This window comes from Perca flavescens, chromosome 2 (assembly GCF_004354835.1).
Source record: "Perca flavescens isolate YP-PL-M2 chromosome 2, PFLA_1.0, whole genome shotgun sequence".
In the NCBI taxonomy this organism is placed as follows: domain Eukaryota; kingdom Metazoa; phylum Chordata; class Actinopteri; order Perciformes; family Percidae; genus Perca; species Perca flavescens.
The window spans coordinates 41643147-41665779 of record NC_041332.1 but is presented as its reverse complement, the minus strand read 5'-3'; the positions used below and the strand labels follow the sequence as shown (position 1 = coordinate 41665779).

Genomic DNA, 22633 nt, shown 5'->3' with positions numbered 1-22633 from the left:
CACTGACACAGCGGGTAATGTCTGATTTAGTTTAAAGCTTTAGTGCGTAACTTTTTGATATTAATAAACGTCCGCTACATTCAAGCCATTGCCAAATGAGTGGCTGCAAAGCTAATTAAGACTATCAGCTCCACACAACTCTCTCTGGATTTCTCAGTATGACTATGTTCTGAAGATTGTGGAGTCCGGTGACATTTCCACGCAGAAATTTGAGTGAAGATAATGACCTCTTATGAAGACTCCATCATGTTTTTTAATCCTCCGTGTCATCCTTGGCTACTAGCAACTGCATGGAGGAGGGGTGGGGGCGAGTGCGCGATCACAGAAGGCTTGTATCATGTGGACGCGCCGACAGATTTGTTGTCATTACTTACCTAACCCATACTATTCCTCAAGGGGGAGACAGAAACTACGCACTGTAGCTTTAAGTTGTGTGCCACTGTGTCTCTGACTCAGGCCATTCTCCTTGAGAAAAATAACCATCTCATCGTGACTGAGAGAGAGAATGTAGCCATGTTAATGGGCGGCAGATGATGAAGGAAAGGGTTGAGGAAGTAGCCAGCGGCCTTGCATCACTATTGTACCTGGAGGCTGCTGCTGGGCTTCTTAGCTAGTCTAATAATCCAGGACCATATTCAGGAAACATTTTAAGGCTGAGAATAGATCTGAAATGGTGAGAGTAGACACATATTGAAAAACATTTTTTGTTTGTTCGACCCCCTATGGAAAATGGGTCATCACGAAATCAGCCATTGTTTTTTTTTTAATACCATGATTGCCCCTTTAGTGTAAGAGCTTTATGGACTTGCATGCCAACTGCCAAGGGGCTTCAACGCGCATGCACGCACACATGCGCACGCACACACACACACACACACACACACACACACACACACACACACACACACACACACACACACACACACACACACACACACACACACACACACACACCTAATCATACATGGAATTGAATTGTGTGTGTGTGTGTGTGTGTGTGTTGATGAGGGGCTGTGTGGGTTTATCCTCATAGCCCCTGCTGTCATTTTAATCTCCCCTTTGTGTTGCTTGCTTGCCTGCCACACACACACACACACACACACACACACACACACACACACACACACACACACACACACACACACACATTACTGTGTCAGTGTGCCACATGAGATGATTAAAACCTCATGTCAGAGACAGCTTATGTGCCAACCATGCGACAATAACATGTATTATTAAGGCGTTATTATCTATTGCAACTCAGTCAACAAGCCCCGGACTGTGTTTTGCTATGCTGGCGAATACATTTAATCACGATTTAGTGCAATCATGACGTTCATGGCTGGAGAAGCCATAGAATAACGTTACGCCTGCAGCTTGATTGACACCCATGTCGTCCAATCAGTGCTATTTTTATTGCGACAATTCTGCTGTTGGACCCTGGCATTAGTTTTGTTGTCGTACTGACAAATATGTCGGCCTCTTGGAATCTCCTGACCACCAATATTATGGATATATGAGAAGAAGCACATCATTGTTTTGGGATTATATTCACCTGGATTTCTTCTCTTTAACTTCCGCATTGATGGAGCGGCCTGCAGACAGATGCTAGCTATTTTACAGAAGTTAAAGAACCAAGCAGCTTCCACCCCTAGCTAACATTTAGCTAGTTCAGCTAAGCTGCGTGTAGTGAAATAACGTCAGACATATCGTTCTCTGGCTAGCTAGCCAAACATTTAACGTTATCTGTATTAGCTTGACGCTGGGATAGCTAGCCACCACAGCAAGACTCGTAACGTTACATCCTGCTGGCACCGCTGAATGAGTCCTATGAATAATACTGAATGTTGCATTAAGGAGTTGTCTCTGCTGATCATAACCCCATGAGGAAATAACAAGACCAAGACTGGCACATCCCATTCACCGTTTTTTGGACCCAGAACAATTGTAAACCCCCTCACAGGTGAGGTGAATTGTTAGCCTGCTGCTAGCCAGGGCTAACCAGTGGAGACCCGAGTAACGTTAGCTTAAGGCTAGCTAATGTTAATGTTATATGGAAAAGAAGCTCCTACAGTAACGTTATACTGAGCATTAACGTTACCAATCACACTAACGTTAATTTTACTTATCGCCTAAACCACGAGTCGTCTTTGCTTTGGTGTAACTAGCTAGCTAACGTGAATGCTTGTGTGTAATAACGTTACATTTCCCCTGTATCCTGTTAACGTTAGATCATTTTCATTATCGTGCAGCTACTGTGACTCATTACCGCTAACGTTAGTTTCTTTCATCATTATTGACTTGCTAACGTTACAGTCAGCATGTTAATAATAGCTATAGCTATCGTAACGTATTTTTTAAGTTGTAGCTTAATTCTGCTCCCTATGTCAGATGTTTAACGTTATTAATCGTCCTCACTAACAGTTATGCGTCCCCACCCCGACTTCAATATTACACACTGGCTAATGTGGGCTGGATGCCACTGCACGATATGTAATGCACGCCAATTTACAGAGTGCATCCCATAATGATCAAGAGAAGGCTTTAAATAATGTGTTTTAAAAAAACAAACATGTAACGTTACACTTGTTAATCACAACCGCCTCTCTAAATAGTGAGATTTTCAATGTAGTTTGGCGTGACGTTCCGTGTTAGTTGCATCGTGTCCACTGAGCTGTCAAACCAACGCTGCTGGGCCGTACGACTGAATCAATTAGGGGCTGCTTGTCACCTGGCTCAACGCTGCACAATGTCAGTAAAATGGCAATCCATAATTGGAGACTCGTGGTCAGGAAATTAGGTTGTTTGCATCATTTAACCAGTTTGGTGAATATACTGTACCGATGCTGTAGCTGCTGTTACAGCGCTGCCATGACTGCAGCAGGCCATACACACCCAGGATGTATGGGTGCAAGTGCTGGCAGTGCTGTATGCCTCTTTTGAGATGTAAGAAGGTGCCATTGTGTCTGGGGATTTTCGAGCATTTACAGCATTGTAGGGTAGATATTCTGCCCAATAGAGTAAGGATGATTTTGATCAGATCACATGGAAGGAGCTCATGGTTTAAATGAGGAAATAACTAATGTCTTATATCTTCATGGAGCTTGAGTAAATACAAATGATGTGGTGCATGTTCAGAATTCCTTTGTAATACAGATTTGAGTGAATTAAGAGCACTTAAGGTAAACCATCTTTTTCTGTGTGTAGTCCCTGAATGTGATGGCATGGGATTTATTAAATGGTTGGCTTTCATAAATACAATCCTAGCATGTCAAAGCAGGTGTATCCCTTATTGTACAGGAGTGTATGTTCAGTATTGAGCATCATGCCACTTGGAAGTACCAGTTCCATTTGACAGTAACTATCCTTAATTTTGGCCTTGACATGTCACAGTGTGGTTGCTTGCCAAGTTCAGGGAAATATTGGGTAGTAAACAAGAAGCAATATCTTGTATTCCTGATAGTTTGCATGGCTGGGTGCATGTGTTTCAATCTAAACATTGAACTTGTGTTCATTAATTCAAAGCCTATTCAAAGTGTAGATTTTCTTCGAAATCCCTATTTGAAATTTTGTTTGCTAGAAAAACCTACTTATTTAAGGTGTTGATAAAAAGTGGGTAGAACATGACCTCAGCCGCTGCCTTTTCAGGATGGCATGACCAAGATTTGCTGAAATATCAGTGTATCAGCAATTGTGTGGTACATACAGTTGTAAATATAAACAAAATAGGCCAACATTAAAAGGAGATGTCTGGCAGTAGTACTGGGTAGTCTAAATCCATTACGTTCCACTTCCGGGATTGATTTGGTGCCACAGGAAATTCCGCCGAATGTCCCTCTTTTCGGCCGGATGTCTTACCTTCCGCTTTCTTTGTGATTGAAACTCTGAATAATCATACAGTTGCAGAACAATCGTGCCATGTAGTTAAGGGATTTATTTCTTTGGCTATCTCACTGCGAGCTAGGGTGATTGTAAGAATACACATACTTTGATTCTCACTACCCCGCGTTAATTATGTCAGGGATGTTAATAATTAACCATTAACCGACAGTAGGATTTTTGATAGATTTAATACTATCACTAAAACAATATTATAAACAAGTAATTAATTAAAATAAAGTTTGTTGCACGGTAAAGAAAAATATTCTATTTCTTAACTGTTAGTTAACCCGTGAGTGCAAAGTTTGCAGTAGCAAGTTGCGTTTTAACCTTTTTTTTTTTTTTTTTTTTTTTTTTTTTTTTTTTAAATGGACGGCCAGCTACGTGATACAGGCCGCTATATCGATGAGGACTGGCGGGTTAAATTGGCCGTCCTACACGCAGAGCACTATTCCAGGCAGACGCACACAGCTGACAACCTCGCAGCTAAACTAGTTGATGCTCCAACATACATTCCGCCTCATCAGCAGACAGCTGCAGACGTGTACCGGTCTCGTAGACAGGAAAGGGGCTGCATGCACTGTTGTAATGTGGACAGAAAGTAAGATTTATTTCATGTTGTAGACTTTATTTGATGTGTAGGCTGACAGGCTGGGGTATGTGTTGCCTATTATTACCCACGTCTTGTAATTTGGACTGTATAGAATGTTCAGAATGATGAGAGTAGATAATGCGGAGCATCACTCTTGTTAAAGGTACAATATGTAACATTTCTGCATTAAAATGTCTAAAAATGACTTTGTTATAGTAAGTTGTAAGTAAGTTGTGTACTAACACTATCCTGGGAATTGGGGAAAGGGCTATTGTCTCTGTAAACAGCTTTCTCTGGTTAAGCAGCTGAGTTGTGAGTCCTATGTGATGAATCAAAGAGGAGGGACAGATGCTAGTCGTAGCTCTGCTGAGACTTCGGTCCTGCACAGCAAAAGTGTTTTTGTTGATGATGTCCTTTTTTAAATAGTTTCCTGCAGAGTAGTAGTAGTAGTAGTAGTAGTAGTAGTAGTAGTAGTAGTAGTAGTAGTAAAAAAAGCTTTGTACACTAAATACTACTAAAGACTCTAACATACTTTCTGTGGATGGTGGTTCTATCCATACCTTTTATGGGTCTGTGTTGGTCTGGCCTTCCACACGTGCATTTCCTTAACCACAATCCACACTCTATTCCATAGGGCTGCAACTAACGGTTATTTTCATAGTCGATTAAACCGTTGATTATTTTCTCGATTATTCGATTAGTTGTTTGTTCTCTAAAATGTCAGAAAATGGTTAAAAATGTTGATCAGTGTTTCCCAAAAGCCCAAGAGGACGTCCTCAAATGTCTTGTTTTGTCCACAACTCAAAGATATTCAGTTTACTCTCACATTGGAGAGAAGAAACTAGAACATTATCACATTTAAGAAGCTGGAATCAAAGAATTTTTACTTTTGTCTTAAAAAGATTACTCAAACCAACTAATCAATTATCAAAATAGTTGATCATTTAAGAGTTGACAACTAATCAATTAATCTTTGCAGCTATACTATTCCACTTGGTGGCAGTTGGGGGTCTTTGTATTCCTTTAAAGACGAATTATATAAATGTGGGTAACCTCTCTTCCAAACAAGAATCAATTTTGATATCTTATTTATCTTTTTTTTTCTTCCAAACAACTGGAGCATGCGCAGTAGGTCTGCTTTATATGTGGACATTCGGCGAGATCGCTTTTTTGGGCTGTACGCGGACATGGGCAGATGACAACATTTACGTCACATTACACGTGCTGTGTTTTGTTTAACTACTGAGGTAATGGACAGATGAGTGTAGTTTGTTGGACTCCTGTCAGAATGACCTGATGTATATTGCACACTACTGGGGCTGAACAATGAATTGTTTTCACATCGAAATCACGATTTGAATGCCATCAGCTAATCGCCAAAACCGCAATTAATCAAATGTGTAATATTTAGTTGAATGTTTGGTTTAAAATTTTGTATTCCTCTTTTTTATTATTATATTTACTGTTATTTCATAAGATAAATGCTGGAATAATGTTACATATGACCGATTCAATGTTCCATGCTTATTAAAAGAAAAACCCTTATTGATGATTCATATCTATGTTCTGATCCTTGCATAAGAATATAGAGCAGTTTTGATGGTGTCATGTTATAATGCTCCATGACATGTTTTATCTTACACAGTGAATATTGAACTTTAGCTAAACTTAATAATAATCCCAAATCGAATTTTAATCGCAATATCTGGCAGAAAAATTGTAATTAGATTTTTTTTTTTCCTCAAATCGTTCAGCCCTACACACTACTGACTTGAACAACTTATTTGGTAGGGCTGCCCCTGGAAAGTCTAATATTTGAGTCGGATCAGTGGGTGATCAGTGAACTGACATTTGAGCAGTTTTTTTTTTTTTTTGGTCCGTCAGTGTTCAGTTACTTCTTGGGACATTTTGGTCAGAGTGTAATAGTGCGTTCCGTTTGTACTTGGAACTGGGAATTTCTGAAGTCAAAGTCGGAAACACACCCCCTGACTAGGGCTGGGCGATATATCGATATAAAAAATATATCGATATATTTTTAAATGAGATATGGAATTAGACCATATCGCATATATCGATATAGTTCAAATGTGATCCTTGCTCCCATAGATATATACACAGATGTCGCCTTGAGGTTCTAAACATACGTCAAAACCGCCGCCATCTTGGAACAGGGGTCCGAAGCATTCAGATCAACGCTAAAGATGCCGGACTTTTGTACTGCTTAATTGTGTTCGATAGAGGAAATGAAAAGATCAAACCGCAATGAATAACATTTAACAGGTGACAATGTGTTTTATGATTATGTATGCCGCCTTCGACCAGCAACCTGAGCTCCGGCGGCAGCGGGAGGCGGAGAGCTCCGTGGCCGGCCGCAGCGCCTCTTCCCCGGAAAACACAGCTTTGCCTCGCTGCTGCGCCGGTCCCCGCTGATCCAGATCGGACCAGCCAAAGACAGAGTGGTGATCGGTAGGATCTTACACGTAGTCCAGGACGACCTGTATGTCGATATCGGGCGGAAAGTTCCACTAAGTTTGCCGGCGGCAGGCGGACGGAGAGAAGCTACAGCGGGCAGCAGAGACCGCCTGCGGCTGCAGGATCTGGAGCTCAGTGCCCGTTAAAATGACATGTAACGATAAATACATACAGAAATAAATAGTGGAGGAATGAGCCTGGACATTTCAGTCTGTTTTAAACTTCACCTTGAAGCAGAAACTCTTAGTTCAGAAGGGTGAAGTTTCCGTTTGACTCAGATCTGTGAACCGATCATAATAAATATTCTTTGTATTAACACATTAATTAGTTTCTTTGTTTTGTAGTCGATAGTTCATCTTTTAGTTTACTTAAGTGGAAGCAGTATCAAGTGGAAGAATGGGACTATAAACCTAGGCTTACAGGCATGAGGCATTACATTTTGAACAAAGTAGATTATATTAATATCAAAAGCTTAATTGACCTTTGGAACAAATCACAAATATGGAGCTTTGATTTCAAAAAAGGTACTCCTGTTATACAGTATTTAGGTTTACATTTTATTGTTATTTGAACAGCTGAGCATTTAATCATGAACCAGGTGAAGAAACCGGTTTATTATTTATTTGATTTTGCAACTGTTTCTATGAAACTATATGTGACATGTCATATTTGATTTTGGCTTTGACTGAACATTTGCTCTCACTTAAAATATCGGGATATATATCGTATATCGATATTCAGCCAAAATATATCGGGATATGACTTTTGGTCCATATCGCCCAGCCCTACCCCTGACCTCAGATTTCCGACCTCAGAACTCGGGCAACCACCGAGTACCCCGCGCTAAAAATCCAACATGGCTGCTCCGTGCATCAGCAGTAGTGAAAGCTGTAGTAACATACAGTTATAAGCACTTCTGTGTTATTTGTAACTCACTAAATCAGTCGTACACACAGCGCTGTCCATATTCTATCTGTGGACATGTTGTTAGGCTGTTTGTATGCAGCGCAATGCGTTGTTATAAACTGGCATTGCTAACAATGGCTAACCTGGCTAGAGCTAATGAAAACAATGAAAGTCTGACTTGTAAATGGAACGCATTCAACTCGGGTGTGACGTCATTCCCAGCTTCTGCTTCAGAGTTCCGAGGTCAATGGAATGCACTATAACCCTTGTTTTGTCCTTCGGGTCACCGGGACCCGAAGGACAAAACAAAGTGCACACTGACCAAAACGTCCCCAGAAGTAACTGAGCACTGACTGACAAAATCTTCTTTTCTTAAACGACATTGCTGATTGAAGTGTCACCGATTGATGACTCGACTTTCAGGAGGCAGCCCCAATTATTTTTAATTTTTTTATTAATAGATATTCACTGTCAGTAGGGCTGCAGCTGTCGATTATTTAGAGTATTATGATCGAGTAATTGGATAAGAAATACTTTGCAATAATATACAAGAGTGGTTTAATTTTCAGAAAAAAGCAACTTTGTTATTGCCTACATTGCTTACAATATTATCTCTCAAGAAACTAAACACATTTTTATTTAAGTGCCATAATACATTGTTTTTAAAGAAAACATTTTCTGAAATGCAATAACAACCTCAAACTAAGGCAAATATTAAACATACATAAACATTACAACTTTCAGAACTACAAGTTTCAACCTGAGACTGATGTGTAGATAGGCCTATATGTAAATATTAGTTATACTCAACCTAGTGACCCAAAGGACAAAACGAGGGTTATGTACTCTTGTTTACTTTGTTGAGAATTGCTCTCTAAACCCTGTCACTTGTTAAGTAAGTAAAGTTTATTTCTAGAGCACATTTAAACACAGTTTAAGCTGACCAAAATTCTGTACAGACAAGCACTAAGGTGCTGTATTAACCCTTGTTTTGTCCTTCGGGTCACCGGGACCCGAAGGACAACACAAGGGTTAAAATGCCACACAGCTCTGTTACACTTATGCTAGTAGATCGCTGATCAGCTGTTTCTCAGTGAATGGGAGAGAGAGTTGGAGAAAGAGGTGCCAAAAAAATCAGCTGTTTTTCCGAAGGGATAGTCAGCTCTTTAGATCAAGTCGTGGTCACCACTACGTATTTTCTTGTCTTTGATTTTGGTAGTTGTTGTGTTTGGTGTAGTTCCATCGTCCATACGACTCTGCTTCATGGAATGGAGGATTAAGTTAGACTCCATGTTTTCTGTTGAGATGCTGAAGCACTGACGTTGTGCTATTATTGTGGTAAGCTTGTTTGATTTTGCAGTAGACACACTGTACAGAGTTTTAGTTTTAATTACGTTTGAACTGATTCCAAACTTTGGACACTTTCTGTTTTCTCTTGCCCGTCTCTTCTCTTAGCCCCTCACTATTTACGCTCTCTTTCTTCATTTTGTAATCTGCGGCGTCAGTCTTCATGGCATGTGTCGCCAGCAGCGCCAGACCAGTTTGCGACAGTAATAATCATCCGTGCGGAAACACTGAGCGATACGTTAGTCTCGCTTTGGCAGACTGTCCAGACACTGCAGAGCGGAGGAGGGTCTGGCTACTCCACATAGCATTCTGGGATGGGAGAAAAACGTGCTCTGGTTTATTGGCATTTATTGGTAACTGGTTCCAACTAGCCTACTGCTCCGAATAAGTGACAAAATAGAGAATATAGTTCCCAGTTTATATTTGGTTAGAAGATGGCTGTGTCTCATGTGACCTTGTTGTCATGTGTACATGCTGTGACTATACAAATCACAACATGTAAACAGGAACATGTTGGCGTTATTTTGTCACTTATTGGGAGCAGTAGGCGAGTTGGAACCAGTAACCTGCAGGATCTGTGCTAGGCTAAGCTAATGCTGGGGGCGTCAGACAGCGTTACAGCACGTACGGAGATGAGAAGGGTATGTATCGACTTGTCTAACTCTGGGGGTTATGGTGAATAAGCTAAAGTCCCACTAAGTCGGCGTGTTCCTTTAAGCCAATCACAATTTTCATGGACGGTGCTATGGCCTGCACAGAGCTGCTGTAGAATAGTTGTGAGAGAAAACTCCGATTGGACAGATAGTCTAGCTTGCTGTCTGGATTTACCCTGAAAAGATCTGAGGAGCAGTTAACCATAGTCCTCAGAAATCCACCGGAGGTTACAAAAGATTACAACACAAAGAAAGCGGAAGGAAACGGTCCGCTCTGGTGCTGTTGAAGCTGCCTTTGAAAATCGTACAGTCTGTGGTGAAAACCCAACGTAAAGCACAGTAAGACAAAATGTGTGTTTTATTTTCAAAGTGTGCGGTGATAATAGGCGCCGACCTGTGACTGTCATTTCCAACCAATCACATAATTTGTCCCGCCCCGGCTGGTAGTGACCCTGGTCGGGCGCCATTCACATTGAAATTGATCCTTGTCCTACCCTGATCCAACCCACCTTGTGACCTGGGTCGCGAGGCCGAGTAGATCGAGGAGGGTTACCCCAATTCAGACCCAGTCGACCTGGGTATAACCCTGGTTGAGCTACTGGTGTGAAAGGGGTGCAACCCCCCATCATACACATTGTATTAATTATTTACACTTTAAAATGCACAAATTGATTTAAACGTTAAATGATCATGTTACCTTGTTTTGGGACTGTCCGTGGACTAGGTGGTAACATTAGACTGTATGCTTTCTGCTAAAATGCTGAAGCATTGACATCAGTATCTATCTATCTATCTATCTATCTATCTATCTATCTATCTATCTATCTATCTATCTATCTATCTATCTATCTATCTATCTATTTGTGGAAAGCTAGTTCGGTTTTACACACTGTACAGAGTTTTTAGTTTCAGCTTGAAGTGATCCAAAACTTTGGACAATTTCTGTTGTTTTCTCTGGCCTGTCTCGCGCCAAGCTATTTCTCTCTCTTCGTCCATTTTGCAATCCTCGCAATTACAGTGATATATATGTATATGATATATATATTAAATGCATTATACAAAGCCTCTATGCAAAAAAAATTGCATAAATGAGTTTTAGTAATCAAATTACTATTAAATGTGCATCTGAAATGTTCTGTCTTGGTTTCACTATTTCTTTTTACTTAAAGATGCAGTACGTAAGTCTTATAAAACTAACTTTCTGTCATATTTGCTGAAACTGACCCTATGTTCCAGTAGAACTACATGAATTATGTAATATAAAAAAAATCCAGCTCTTCTGGCACCACCTACAGCCTGTAGTGCGATTGGCAAAATTCCACCGCTCCCGGTTGATTTTCTCCAATCAGGGCCACAGGGGGTGTCTATCTGCCTGTCAATCACTGCTCAGGGACGCACAAGCATATAATAGGGTTCTCCCCTCCCCGCGCACGAGCTGCAGAAAGGTTTCCCAAAACTCTGGTGAATATTGGAGTGGCTTGTCAGAGGTGGCGTGAGCTCCGGGATTTTAAAGATCTGAAGAACGATGCAGACGTAGCCACATTTCTTCTCGACAGGTTAACATAATTACCAAGAATGATTTATCTTTCACTTGGTTATTAGTAGTCAAAAGTCCACAAAGCTACGTTGGTGAGGATGATAGTAACGTTTGCACAGTGGTCGGTCTGGATCTTCACAATCTTACCTACAGCAGCTTTAAAGTATACTGAAGTAGTTTATCACATGACACAGTTAAGGTACACTTTTTCCTAAAAACTAAAATTTCCTTAAAATGTTTAATCTAAAAAAAAAGTTTTATAATGAAGCAAATGACATCCAGTATATGGTAGAGTGTATTAATTAGTTGGTATATTATACAGTAGTTTATACTAAGTGAAACATGGTATACAAGGTATGAGCATGACATAAAGTTCAGGGTTCTTACTTCAGTAAACATTTGGTTTCATTTATTCATATTATTTGTGTATACTTCATGTCCTGGGCTGCCTGATTACCGTGCTCCTTTTGCGAGGAGGTCATTGATCCTTAACTCACGGGGAAACATTGCCTGCAAATTTGACATTTTACAGTCACGCTGACATAAATGACCTTGACCACTTTGCTCGTTTGAAAGCCATGATGTCTCTTTTTCATGGGAGGGGGCAAATTCTCTGGGCGGGCAAAGCAGAGAAAGGGGAGGTAACCTTGCTCCTTATGACATAATATTTTATTCTCTTTCTCCCGCTTCTTCTTCTGTTATATTTCCGGTGAGGTGAAAACATGATTTTTGGTTGAGGGTAATAAAAGCTTCAATGTCAAAATAATAGTGTTTTTCCATTACATGGTACCTGCTCGCCTTGACTGTACTCGGCTTTTTGGGTTTTCCATTACAAAAAAAAAGTCCCTGGTACCTGCCAATGGGTCTTTTATTTTTTTATTTATATAAAGTATCACCTCCGTCGAGGTTCCAAGCGAGCTGAGGCGATACCAAAAGGTGACGCGAAAACTTGCAGACTACTGATTGGTCGGAGAGAATAGTCACTAGTCACTGTGTCATCACTGCTAGCGACAGACTGGGGTGTAGTGAACAAACCCGCCATTTTTAAATAGTTTAGCCAGCGGTGGGTTTTTTTGCTGCCTCTAGCTTCTTTCGAAACTAAATTTGTCTTGCCGAGAGTAAAAAAAACAACACACCTTCGACGTTCTGTGCGTGTGTCGCGTTAGGTCACAGTTTCCTGCGGCATCGCTATGAGGACCAGCCACACTCACCTCACGCATGAGGCGGTACTAAATCTGCAATGGAAATGGAGGACGGGGCACCGTGGTCGAGTAGAGTAGAGCTGGTACTAGCAGTGGGTAAGCGCCATAAGAGCTTTTGGGGAAAAACGGTAAAACTGCCAAGTATTTCTCTAACATTAAAAGTGACAAGACTCTTCCTTAGGTCTCCAGCAAAGTGTGAAGTGAATTGGTTCAACGGTTCACATGATATGCATGTTCACACAATCCAAGCCACCACTCTCCAATTATAGTAGTGGGGTTACATTGCCCTGTATTTCTGGTTTAACCCTAACCCTCACTCTGGCATCTCTCCATTAGTGCATGTATAGGTTCTGGCATGTGTGTGTAGTTCAGGCCTGTGTGTAATGTGTATAATAACAGAGTGAAAACGTAATTTCCCTTACAGGATTAATAAAGTATACATTCTTATTATTAATATGCTGCCTGGAGAATGCCACTTTTCAAGCACGGGGAGGGTTTTTAGGCTTTCCCCCCTTGCCCATTCTCTTGCAAATGATATACTGTCTTTAAAAAAATAAAACCCTTGTGTATTACACTGAACACTGAACAGACACTTTCCCAGAAGACAACAGGTCACAACTCAACAGGCTATGAAAATAAAAAATGTGTCTTTAAAAGTATAAAATCGCACGGACAAAGAAAATTGACTGACTGATTAAAAATCAATTGCTGACATTAGGAGAAACTCATAAGAGGTAAAAACGGCAGCGTATACATCAAAAGGGCAACACATCCGTGGTAGAAAGGTTTAAGAACGGGATCAAGAGTGTGTTTTTAAAAATAATAATTGTTTACACACGAGTATTTGATCTTAACCCAGCCCTTGTTCCTCTCATTGCTACTGTAGGTGCAGCATCCTGACCAACCATCAGACTGGATTCACTTCTTTTGTGACCCAGGACCTTTTATAGGGAGTTTATATTCAGTACTGCCTCCTCATCCATATACACAAAGCCATCCAAATCAACAATCGAGGAGGCCCCAGCACTGGGTCCTGTTTTACAGGTTGGAGAAGATACTTTAAACCTGGAAAAAATACAAATGGCCTTAGGAATTTCTATCTTCCACAGATAAAAGCTGCAGTTTTTCATATTTTTGTTGAGGTTTATTGTAGGAAGTTGCTCTGGAGAAGCTGTATCCTACAAGGGATTGTTGTAGAAGCATGTTATCCAAGCCTCAGTGCTCTCTGCTGGGGAAGGAAGCAGAGGGAAGGCCCTACAAGTCCCTGGAGAAGACGGCAAAATAGAAAACAGCCTGTAGCTGGAAGGCTTACAGTTACATAACTTACAGGCACAGCCATCCACTAACACAGTTGAACAAGGAAACCAGTTGGGAAACTGGGTTGTTCTATATGTTGTTATTGCTGGCTGATGTATGAGATAATGCCATTATCTATTCACACATAACCCCCAGCGCTCCATATCAACACTGTAATTTTGAGCTCTTTCTCAAAAATTTCTTTTACATGGATACTAATGGATGTTCGACTGGATTTTCCCACCAATGTTTTGGAAAGAATCACACCACCACTTCTTGCATTTTGTCTTCCAATCACATCCCTGGTGCAGCTGGCAGGTGAGGTGGTTTGAATCAGCCACCGGCGGGGTTTAGGGATGCCCCGACACAGGAAAACCAGGATCCTCCACTGGCCCGTTTACAGACTGCTGTTTCTAATACGAGTTCTGGACTGAAGGCAAATTTTCTCCTTCTCTAGGAGTGTAAGGGGTTGTCACTTTTTATTTACGAGACTTTTTCTTACACTGCTACAACTGCCCAGACTGCTGATCTCTGGGTGCATAAAAGACTTTATATTTTAGTGGTAATCTCATACATTCTGCTAGCACATTTAACTACACACCAAGCTGAGAAAAGTTATCGTTCTTTCAAGCTTTCCTCTCCATTTTTTGCTGTTTCTTTTAGTCCATCTTGTATGTCCATCTCCTACCAAAACAGGCCTTCCTCTGCCAACTTTTATACCTCACAAAACTCCCGTTCTTTGACCAATCAAATCCAACTGGATGAGGTCACATCAGGCTCATCAGTTTAGCTGAGGTTCTCCGTCAGATTCTGATTCGATTGGACTTTCCCAGCAACCAAATCACTAACAAACTACATTTTTTGTGTTTAAATGCAAAGGTCCAACTAGTTTTGTAAATCTCAATAACGGCCATGTTTTTTGTATTGAACTATTATTTTTTTCTCCAAGCCCTTATTCACTTTGCAATCCAACAAGCAAATGTCCTCTTTTTAGACTGATTTTACTCAGTCAGTTTCCATTGGCTTGTATACGTAATTGACTGGCATGTTGGGTAGAACTGAGACAAGCTAGTGTGTATTTACCTGCAGCTCTGTAAGAGATAGCTGTTCCGGACAACTCCTCTTCTGTTGTTCATCCCGCCTTGCCACCGGTTTTCTGGCTGACAGGAAAACAAGGCTTTCACAGCTGAGGTTCTTTTAATCTCGCAGACAAACACCCAGCCGATCAGGATCGACCTTTGACCTAAGAAAGCGATCGCTCCTCCTTCCATCTTAGTGTGATGAAGCAGAGGAGTGTTTTCCTCTTTTCCACATGAAAGAGGAAAACACTCCTCAATTATCCCTCCATCTCTTGTATCTGTTCTTTCCATTTTTGCTTTTTTGCCAGTCCATCATTTCTAACCACAAATTACAAATCCACCCAGTACACCACGCCTAAAGAAACGTTTAACTCTGAACGACAAATTCCTCGGCGTAGCAGTTGCTGGACACACACACATACACACACACACACACACACACACCACTACACGTTAAAAGCGATGCCAGGTAGCAGCAGTAAGAGTGGAGGGCGGGGTCCATCCTCGTCACCCCTCCCCCACGCCGTGATCCCGCCCAGCAGACCCCTGAGACCCTCCCGCTATGTCCCGGTGTCGGCAGCCACTTTCTTCCTCGTCGGCTCCACCACGCTCTTCTTCTGCTTTACGTAAGTGGCAACAGTGCATTGTCTTACACACCTACAGGCCTGATTATAAGCTGCAATGAACTATTTCATAAAATACTTCAAAACAAACTTAAAATCACTGATACTAGAGAGGGCCTCTTTCTTTGTACGTGGACAACTAAGTTTGCTTAATCGGATGGGTGATGATTTGACACCGGAGCTGTTTTCAGTGTTACGCGTCCTTAACCCCCTTAGAGGCCAACGATCTCGTATAGGACTGCAAACTGCATGTTTTGTCATATTTAATATATACAGATCAATGCAGTGTGGAAGACTAAGGACTTTTTGTTTTGTTTAGAAGCAGAAAGAAGCAATTTCATTTAGGTCTTCCGTGTGTTTGTAGGCCTTCCTGAAGCTTTTTAATCCAGCCTGGAACTACAGTGTCCAGTATGATAAATCCATAATCTTAAATTCATAAATCACATTATGTAATGTTCGATATCTTCCCATCGCTTCAAGCTAGTTTTGTTCTGTTTGTTTAGCAGGGAAGATTACCTTGGGCCTTTTCAAAGAGGGCTCCCGTGTCTTCCTGAATGTGTAAGAGATGGTCGATCTACAAATGCCCTGCTCTGTGATGTCTGTGTGGATGCAACCCAGCGCCATTACGGATGTGCATTCTCATATTCTGTCAGATCTATAGCCTACTATTATACAGTATATGGTAACACCCAAAATGTGTTATGTTGCTGCTACGTACACTAAACGCGTAACAAACAAGCCGAAAGAGTGTGTGTGTGGGTGGGGTGGGCAATTCTGCTTTAGATTAGTGAGGCGAAAATAGGCCAACATCTGTCACTCTGACAAAAGCCCGTGATTTAGTCTTGCACAGTCTGTTGGTGTTTGAATCCTTGCAGTCACTCTCAGACTTCTCTTATTTTCACACTAGGGAATTAATACAACACATTAGTGAATTAATTCAACACTACATGAAATGGTTGTCTGAATAATGAGGGAATAACACAAAAGTATATATACCATGTGTAAACCATAAAGCATTAGTATGGTTGTAATTCATTTTGACATGTTGGTTTGTTAATTTTTATTTGGAATTTAGGAAAAAGCATAATTATGGGCTTGTTTTATTTTGGTATGCATATAGTCAAATACAAAAAAAAACTAACCACACCTAAATACCAGCACAGTGTCCACTATTTCCAGCTTTATTTATTCCAAACAAATTGTATCCTCCTTCAATAACCTTATTTTGGTCAAACACACCTGTGTGCTGTCTTAGATTATCTTAGCTGTGTGTGTGTGTGTGTGTGTGTGTGTGTGTGTGTGTGTGTGTGTGTGTGTGTGTGAGATCACACACTGTTTTTTGGGGTTAAGGGGTATGAGGTAGCTAATGTTAATGAAATGAATTATGGTTGGTTATATTATTTAACTACTGTTTTCTTTCTTTTGTATAGGTATGTAGCTGTAAACTATAAAAGAGTCACAATATTTGAAGATGTGTCTTTGGACGGGGAAGAAATATAGGATAGTTATGTTATATTATTTGTCTTACTGTCAACAAATTCTGTAAAAGCACCAAAATCAATTACTGCATTCTACTACAAATGTTGTCTGTATCTGTGCCAGAGAGCTCCATTGTTGTTTAAAACGCATCAATAAGCCACTTTGTTGCACTGGGTGACATATTCCTTTATCAACATGAACACACACTGAGTTAACTTTGACTCAGTCCCACATACACCACCCTGCTGCCACAAATACTCATTAGAGCACCACATGTGGATTAATCTGCCGCTGAAAGTAGTCCCTGAGAAATTTCCTCCGGTTTGTTTGCTAAAAACTACAGTGACCAACTGTTTTAGGAAATGTCAGGTATGTTTTAGGTGTGAGCCAGTTTCATAGGTGTGTCTTGGGTAGGTATCAATGGGCGTGGGGCCGAATGCCACAGACAGCAGGGCAGTCGTAAAATTGAGAGACGGACTACGCATTGCTTGGTTTGGTCTTTTAATAGGATTTGTTGACAAAAAGAAAAATAGAGGAACCCACCAGCCTTATCCTTTTTAAAGTGCTTGATCAATGATTCAGCTCACTTTGAATCGTCGTACACTTTTGCAGGTTTGATCTTACAGAAATTTTGTAGTGATAACACGTCAGTCCAGGCTTTGGTGAAATCAAACCAACTCCCAGTAATCCACATATGGAGAACGATGCCCAAGACCTCTCTGTTCTGGATCCAACGGATTAAATAAATATCGGTCTAAATCGTCACCAAACGAATAATGATAATAGTCTGAGTCAGGTAAAAGTACCAACAAGTTGCCCTGCAGCTTGTCTTCCAAGGACACGGCCTCAATTATATTACAGCTGAACCATATAGTGTGACAGAATCTTTGTCTTGTTTTTGCTTTTTTTACTTTACTGAGTGACGGGCACTGTCCTCTCCATGTTTCAGGTGTCCATGGCTTTCAGAGCGTTTCTCAGTGGCTGTACCCATCTACAATGGAGTCATCTTCATGTTTGTTTTGGCTAACTTCTGTATGGCCACATTCATGGACCCCGGCATCTTCCCTAGAGGTGGGCGCATGGATGTTTTTGAATGTACTGTATGTGTGTGATGTTGTATATGTGTCACCAAATAGGCCAATAAATACTGTCTGCAGTATGTTCATTGTTGTTTGCCTTTTGGCTTCATTTTCAAAGTGTAAAAATGTCTGACTTATCAACACTCAAAGACAATTTCCTGTTATAGCCCCAGAACTCGTTTTTTTATTTAGTTGAGGCAGAAGTTAACAATTCTCAATTTAATTTGTTTGATTTTAAATATGATCAGAGCTTAGAGCAGTCGTATTAACTGATATATACAACAATGGCTAATTAACTGACCTGTAGTCAATCTAGGATAGGATAAAGTAGGGTGAAGAATCTCCAAGTGTACAAGTAGAATCTGTGTCATCAGATTGTGTGCTAATCAGTTCTTTTCTGTAGGAATATTGAACATTTAAACCGTTTCTCTGTGTTTACTCTGGTATTTATATTTGAAAACTTGACCGGTGAGCTGGCTATCCAGCCCAGGCTAGCAGAGTTGACAGGAGGCTGGCAAGTTGATTTCCCGAACCTGATGAGCGAGAGACAATTATGCATACATTTTGCGAAGCTGACGAAGAGGCGACTGGAGAGGTCTGCGCCTTCTAGAAATATGTGTGTGACTTCTGTTTCTGTCCCTGCAGCTGAGGAGGACGAGGACAAGGAGGACGATTTTCGAGCTCCCCTCTACAAGACTGTGGAGATCAGAGGGATCCAGGTCAGGATGAAGTGGTGTTCAACCTGTCGCTTCTACAGGCCGCCGCGGTGCTCCCACTGCTCCGTCTGTGACAACTGTGTCGAGGTGTGCTCACACTCACCCATTGACTTTTTACATAGAATAATGTACACCGTCTCTAAATAAATGATGTTTAAAAAGTACCTAATACATCATGCACATTTAGCCTGACGTAGGTCTACCTTAACATTCGTAAAGCCAATCCAGTTTAGATATGTTTAAGAAAACTGCATCGACAGTATGTCTCCTGAAACACGGCTTTCCTTTAGCGGTTTCTGGTCGAGAGAAGAGTGTCAGTGTTAATGGGCCAAATACGACCGGTAGCAGCACTTTAAGGGCCTTTTCTCACCTTAAAGTCTGAACCAAGGTCCAGAAAGAAAGTCTGGACCAAACGAGGTAGGTGTGAAAGGTCCCTAAGACCCAGACACACCAAACCGACATCGAAGAATTATTGGGAACGAAGACTGACTGTTGTTCGCCTCACGTCGCCTGTGTAACAGCAAAAAAAGTAGCACTTGGAACACACCGCGCTCTTTTCCTGGCAAAGAAGTCTCCCTGCCGTGGGAAGAGGAGGGACTCACCAGCCCGCTATAACCAGCTTACTAATGGATGGGTGCCTAGCTAGCGAACCTACTAATTCCACTATCATGCTACACTGTTTACAGAAAATGAGCCGCACAAAGATGTCACTCATTCTGCAATGAAGCAATGCAATAACCAGCAGGTCGCCCCTAAACCCCACCTGTTGAGTGAAAGTACTTTCGGTGTATAAATAAACTGCTTAGCCTACAGACTGTCGGGAGTTTTCCTTTTGTGTGAAGCAGCAAAAAGCCATAGCATGACGTGTTGAGTTTTTATTTGTCTGACTTGACATTGCTTCCTCCTGCAGTGTGACTATTGCGCATGCACACGTCACAATGTTGATGCTGAAGCAGTTAATCATGCAGCCCTATACCAGTCCATTTAAAAACTCTTACAGTCTGTCAGACCTGCTTGGGTCACTCACTAATCCTTTTTCTTTGTGGTAAATGAGTCATTGGATGTCAGACAATGGTGCTGTAGTTAGCACTGCCGCCTCACACCAGCTGGCCAGCTTGGGCCCTTCTGTGTGGAGTTTGCATGTTCTTACTGTGTCAAACATGGGTGTTCTCCGCCTTCCTCCCTTGGTTAATTGTTGACTCATTTATTTCCAAAAAATCTATACTGCTATCTCTCGCAGATGCCACTATAGTAACAGAAATAACTGAACATCATACTTGAGATGAACCTGTGGAGACCTGACTGTAGCTCATGTAGTGTGAAACATTCAAATGTATTGTAATGTTTACCACATATGGAGCTCCTGCTAAAGTCAAACATTTTGTGGTGTAAATGTAAATTGCAGCTGCTGTACCAGGAAGTATGGAATGCTCTTTTTGATAACTGTATGCATGTTGAACAGGGCAGACAAAATACCATTACTTTTTTTTCTTATCACAGTGTTTTTAACCCTCATAATGTAGGACTTCGACCACCACTGTCCTTGGGTGAACAACTGCATCGGCAGGAGGAACTACCGCTACTTCTTCCTCTTCCTTCTGTCTCTGACCGCTCACATCATGGCCGTGTTTGGCTTTGGCCTCCTCTTTATCCTCTACCATCGCCAAAACATCGACCGCTTGCACGCCATCGTCACGTATCCTTTAAGGATCTTTCCTATGTATTTTTGTCCCATTCATTTTAGGATTGCAGTTCTGTTCAGTTACAGTAGGTGTCCACTAGTGCTGTCCAAATTAAGTTTCATGAACTGTTACTTGTATTTGTTGACCCCACTAGGTGACCCTTTTTTGACTCATAAAATAAAGAGAATGCTTCACAAAGCTTTATTTGGACCTTACTAGTGTAGTAGCAGTGACTAAAGTTCCTCCTTGGCTTCATTTCCATGATCAATTCTAATTCTTTTGATGACTCAGTCCATGTATGCACAAGATATACTGTATAATACTGCCATGGAATGTATTCTTCAATCAGTTTTAATCTGGTCTTTTAAGATATTCCTTGACCCTCTGTGCTCTCAGGCTAGGTGTAATGTGTGTTGCAGGCCTGTTCTTTATCCCTGTTGCTGGCCTCACTGGTTTCCACATAGTGCTTGTGGCCAGAGGCAGGACTACCAATGAACAGGTGGGAAACTCTGTTTTTACTTGTATGTGCCAGTGTCAAGTCAAATAAATGAGTCACAGAAATCCTGTAGTTGATATTGGGGGAAAAAAGTGCAGTAGGACATCTTACAAACAGTAGGGTATAGGGGTGTGACGAGACGCTTACTCCACGAGACGAGACACATCACGAGATTGGGTTCACGAGAACGAGACGAGACGAGATTTTAAATTTTTTTTTTTTTTTAAATCCTCAATGATGAAATATATGAATGGAAAATAGTTTTTTTATACAACTGAAAAATCACAAAATGCAAAACAATTTGTGTGCATTTTGAAATCAACTATTAATGATGAATGTTATTTAACTTTTTTTTACTATTTTAATGAATCATATGCAGTAAAGGACGTGCAAACACTGCAAAATGTTTTGTATAAACTCTACCAACTGGCTTCTGCCTTGTACAATTTCACATGAGAAATCTAACTCCTTTCCACAAATCGAACATAAAAAAATAAACAGTATGTGTAAATAAAATAAATGTGTAAATAACAGAAAAACTTTAAATGCAAACAGTAAGTGTATCAATAACCAAAGTACTGCTCTCTCAAAACTACAAGTGCAAACAGAAACAATTTTTTTTCTATAAGATAAACTACACAGAACAGCCTAAGATATGGTCATGTTCTTTTTCAAGAATATAAGCATGTCGACTATTTCTGGCAGCAGTTGAGACCTTTGGGCAGTAACTATGTCTCCTGCAGTAGAAAAAACACACTCACTTGGAACAGAGGTAGCAGGGATGGAAAGGTATGCTTTGGCAAGTGGAGACAGCAAAGGATATTTAGGAGTTGCCGAAATCCGACATTTTCCACCACAGAAAATGGCCTCATATCAGCTGCAATGAAAACCCTATGTCCCTCGTTATTGCCGTGGCTCTTGCACGGCAATTATTTGCAGAGATGCAAAGGCTTTTAGAGTTGTTTGCCCTTTTAATGTTTTCGTCGCGGGTGCAGTAGTTAGTAGAGAGCTGTGGTGGTGCTGGAAGTGTTTTTGCATAGTGCTCGTGTTAGCCGCGGTATACGGCATTTTTTTCTTACAATGTTTACATATTGTGTTCGTCTTGTCTGTCACTCTTTCGCCGTTTATTATTTCCGGGAAAAACCAAAATGTTTGCACACAAATGATTTAAAAGTTGCAGGGGGATCTTCAATAGTAATTTCACGCTCCATCACGCTGACATCACATCGCCTCACGAGACAACTTTTCACCTCGACGAGAAATCTCGTCACGTTTTAATCTCGCGAGATCTCGTAAAACGAGATCTCGTCACACCCTTAGTAGTGTATTTAGGTGGAAACCATTGTGGACTACTTTAGAAAGATGCAAAACCAGAGAATACACTATTTTTCAATCTGGCATAATGCACTATTTCACAGCAGCCTCTCGAACCAAGTGCTATTAAATACCATTTTAAAACAATTGATTTATTAATTTATAGGTTACGAAGTGCCAGGAAAACCACACTTTTTTTTTTCTGCTGCCAGCAGGTGGGGGTTGGCCCCAGATGGCCCTTCCTCTCTACTTAGAAATATTAGAAAGATGTTATTATCAGT

At 40.9% G+C, this 22633-nt stretch overlaps 1 protein-coding gene across 1 annotated transcript in view; it reads left to right on the top strand.

Moving 5' to 3' along the window:
* The first annotated feature begins 1425 nt into the window (after positions 1 to 1425).
* The window catches only part of zdhhc5a (zDHHC palmitoyltransferase 5a), a 34710-nt gene continuing 13502 nt past the window's right edge, over positions 1426 to 22633 (top strand). Inside the window, exons 1-6 of the mRNA XM_028567292.1 lie at positions 1426 to 1963; positions 13475 to 15589; positions 18015 to 18136; positions 18790 to 18947; positions 20384 to 20556; positions 20939 to 21041. Coding sequence (XP_028423093.1) covers positions 15426 to 15589; positions 18015 to 18136; positions 18790 to 18947; positions 20384 to 20556; positions 20939 to 21041 — 720 coding nt within the window. The 5' untranslated portion in view covers positions 1426 to 1963; positions 13475 to 15425. The remainder of the gene's footprint in view (positions 1964 to 13474; positions 15590 to 18014; positions 18137 to 18789; positions 18948 to 20383; positions 20557 to 20938; positions 21042 to 22633) is intronic.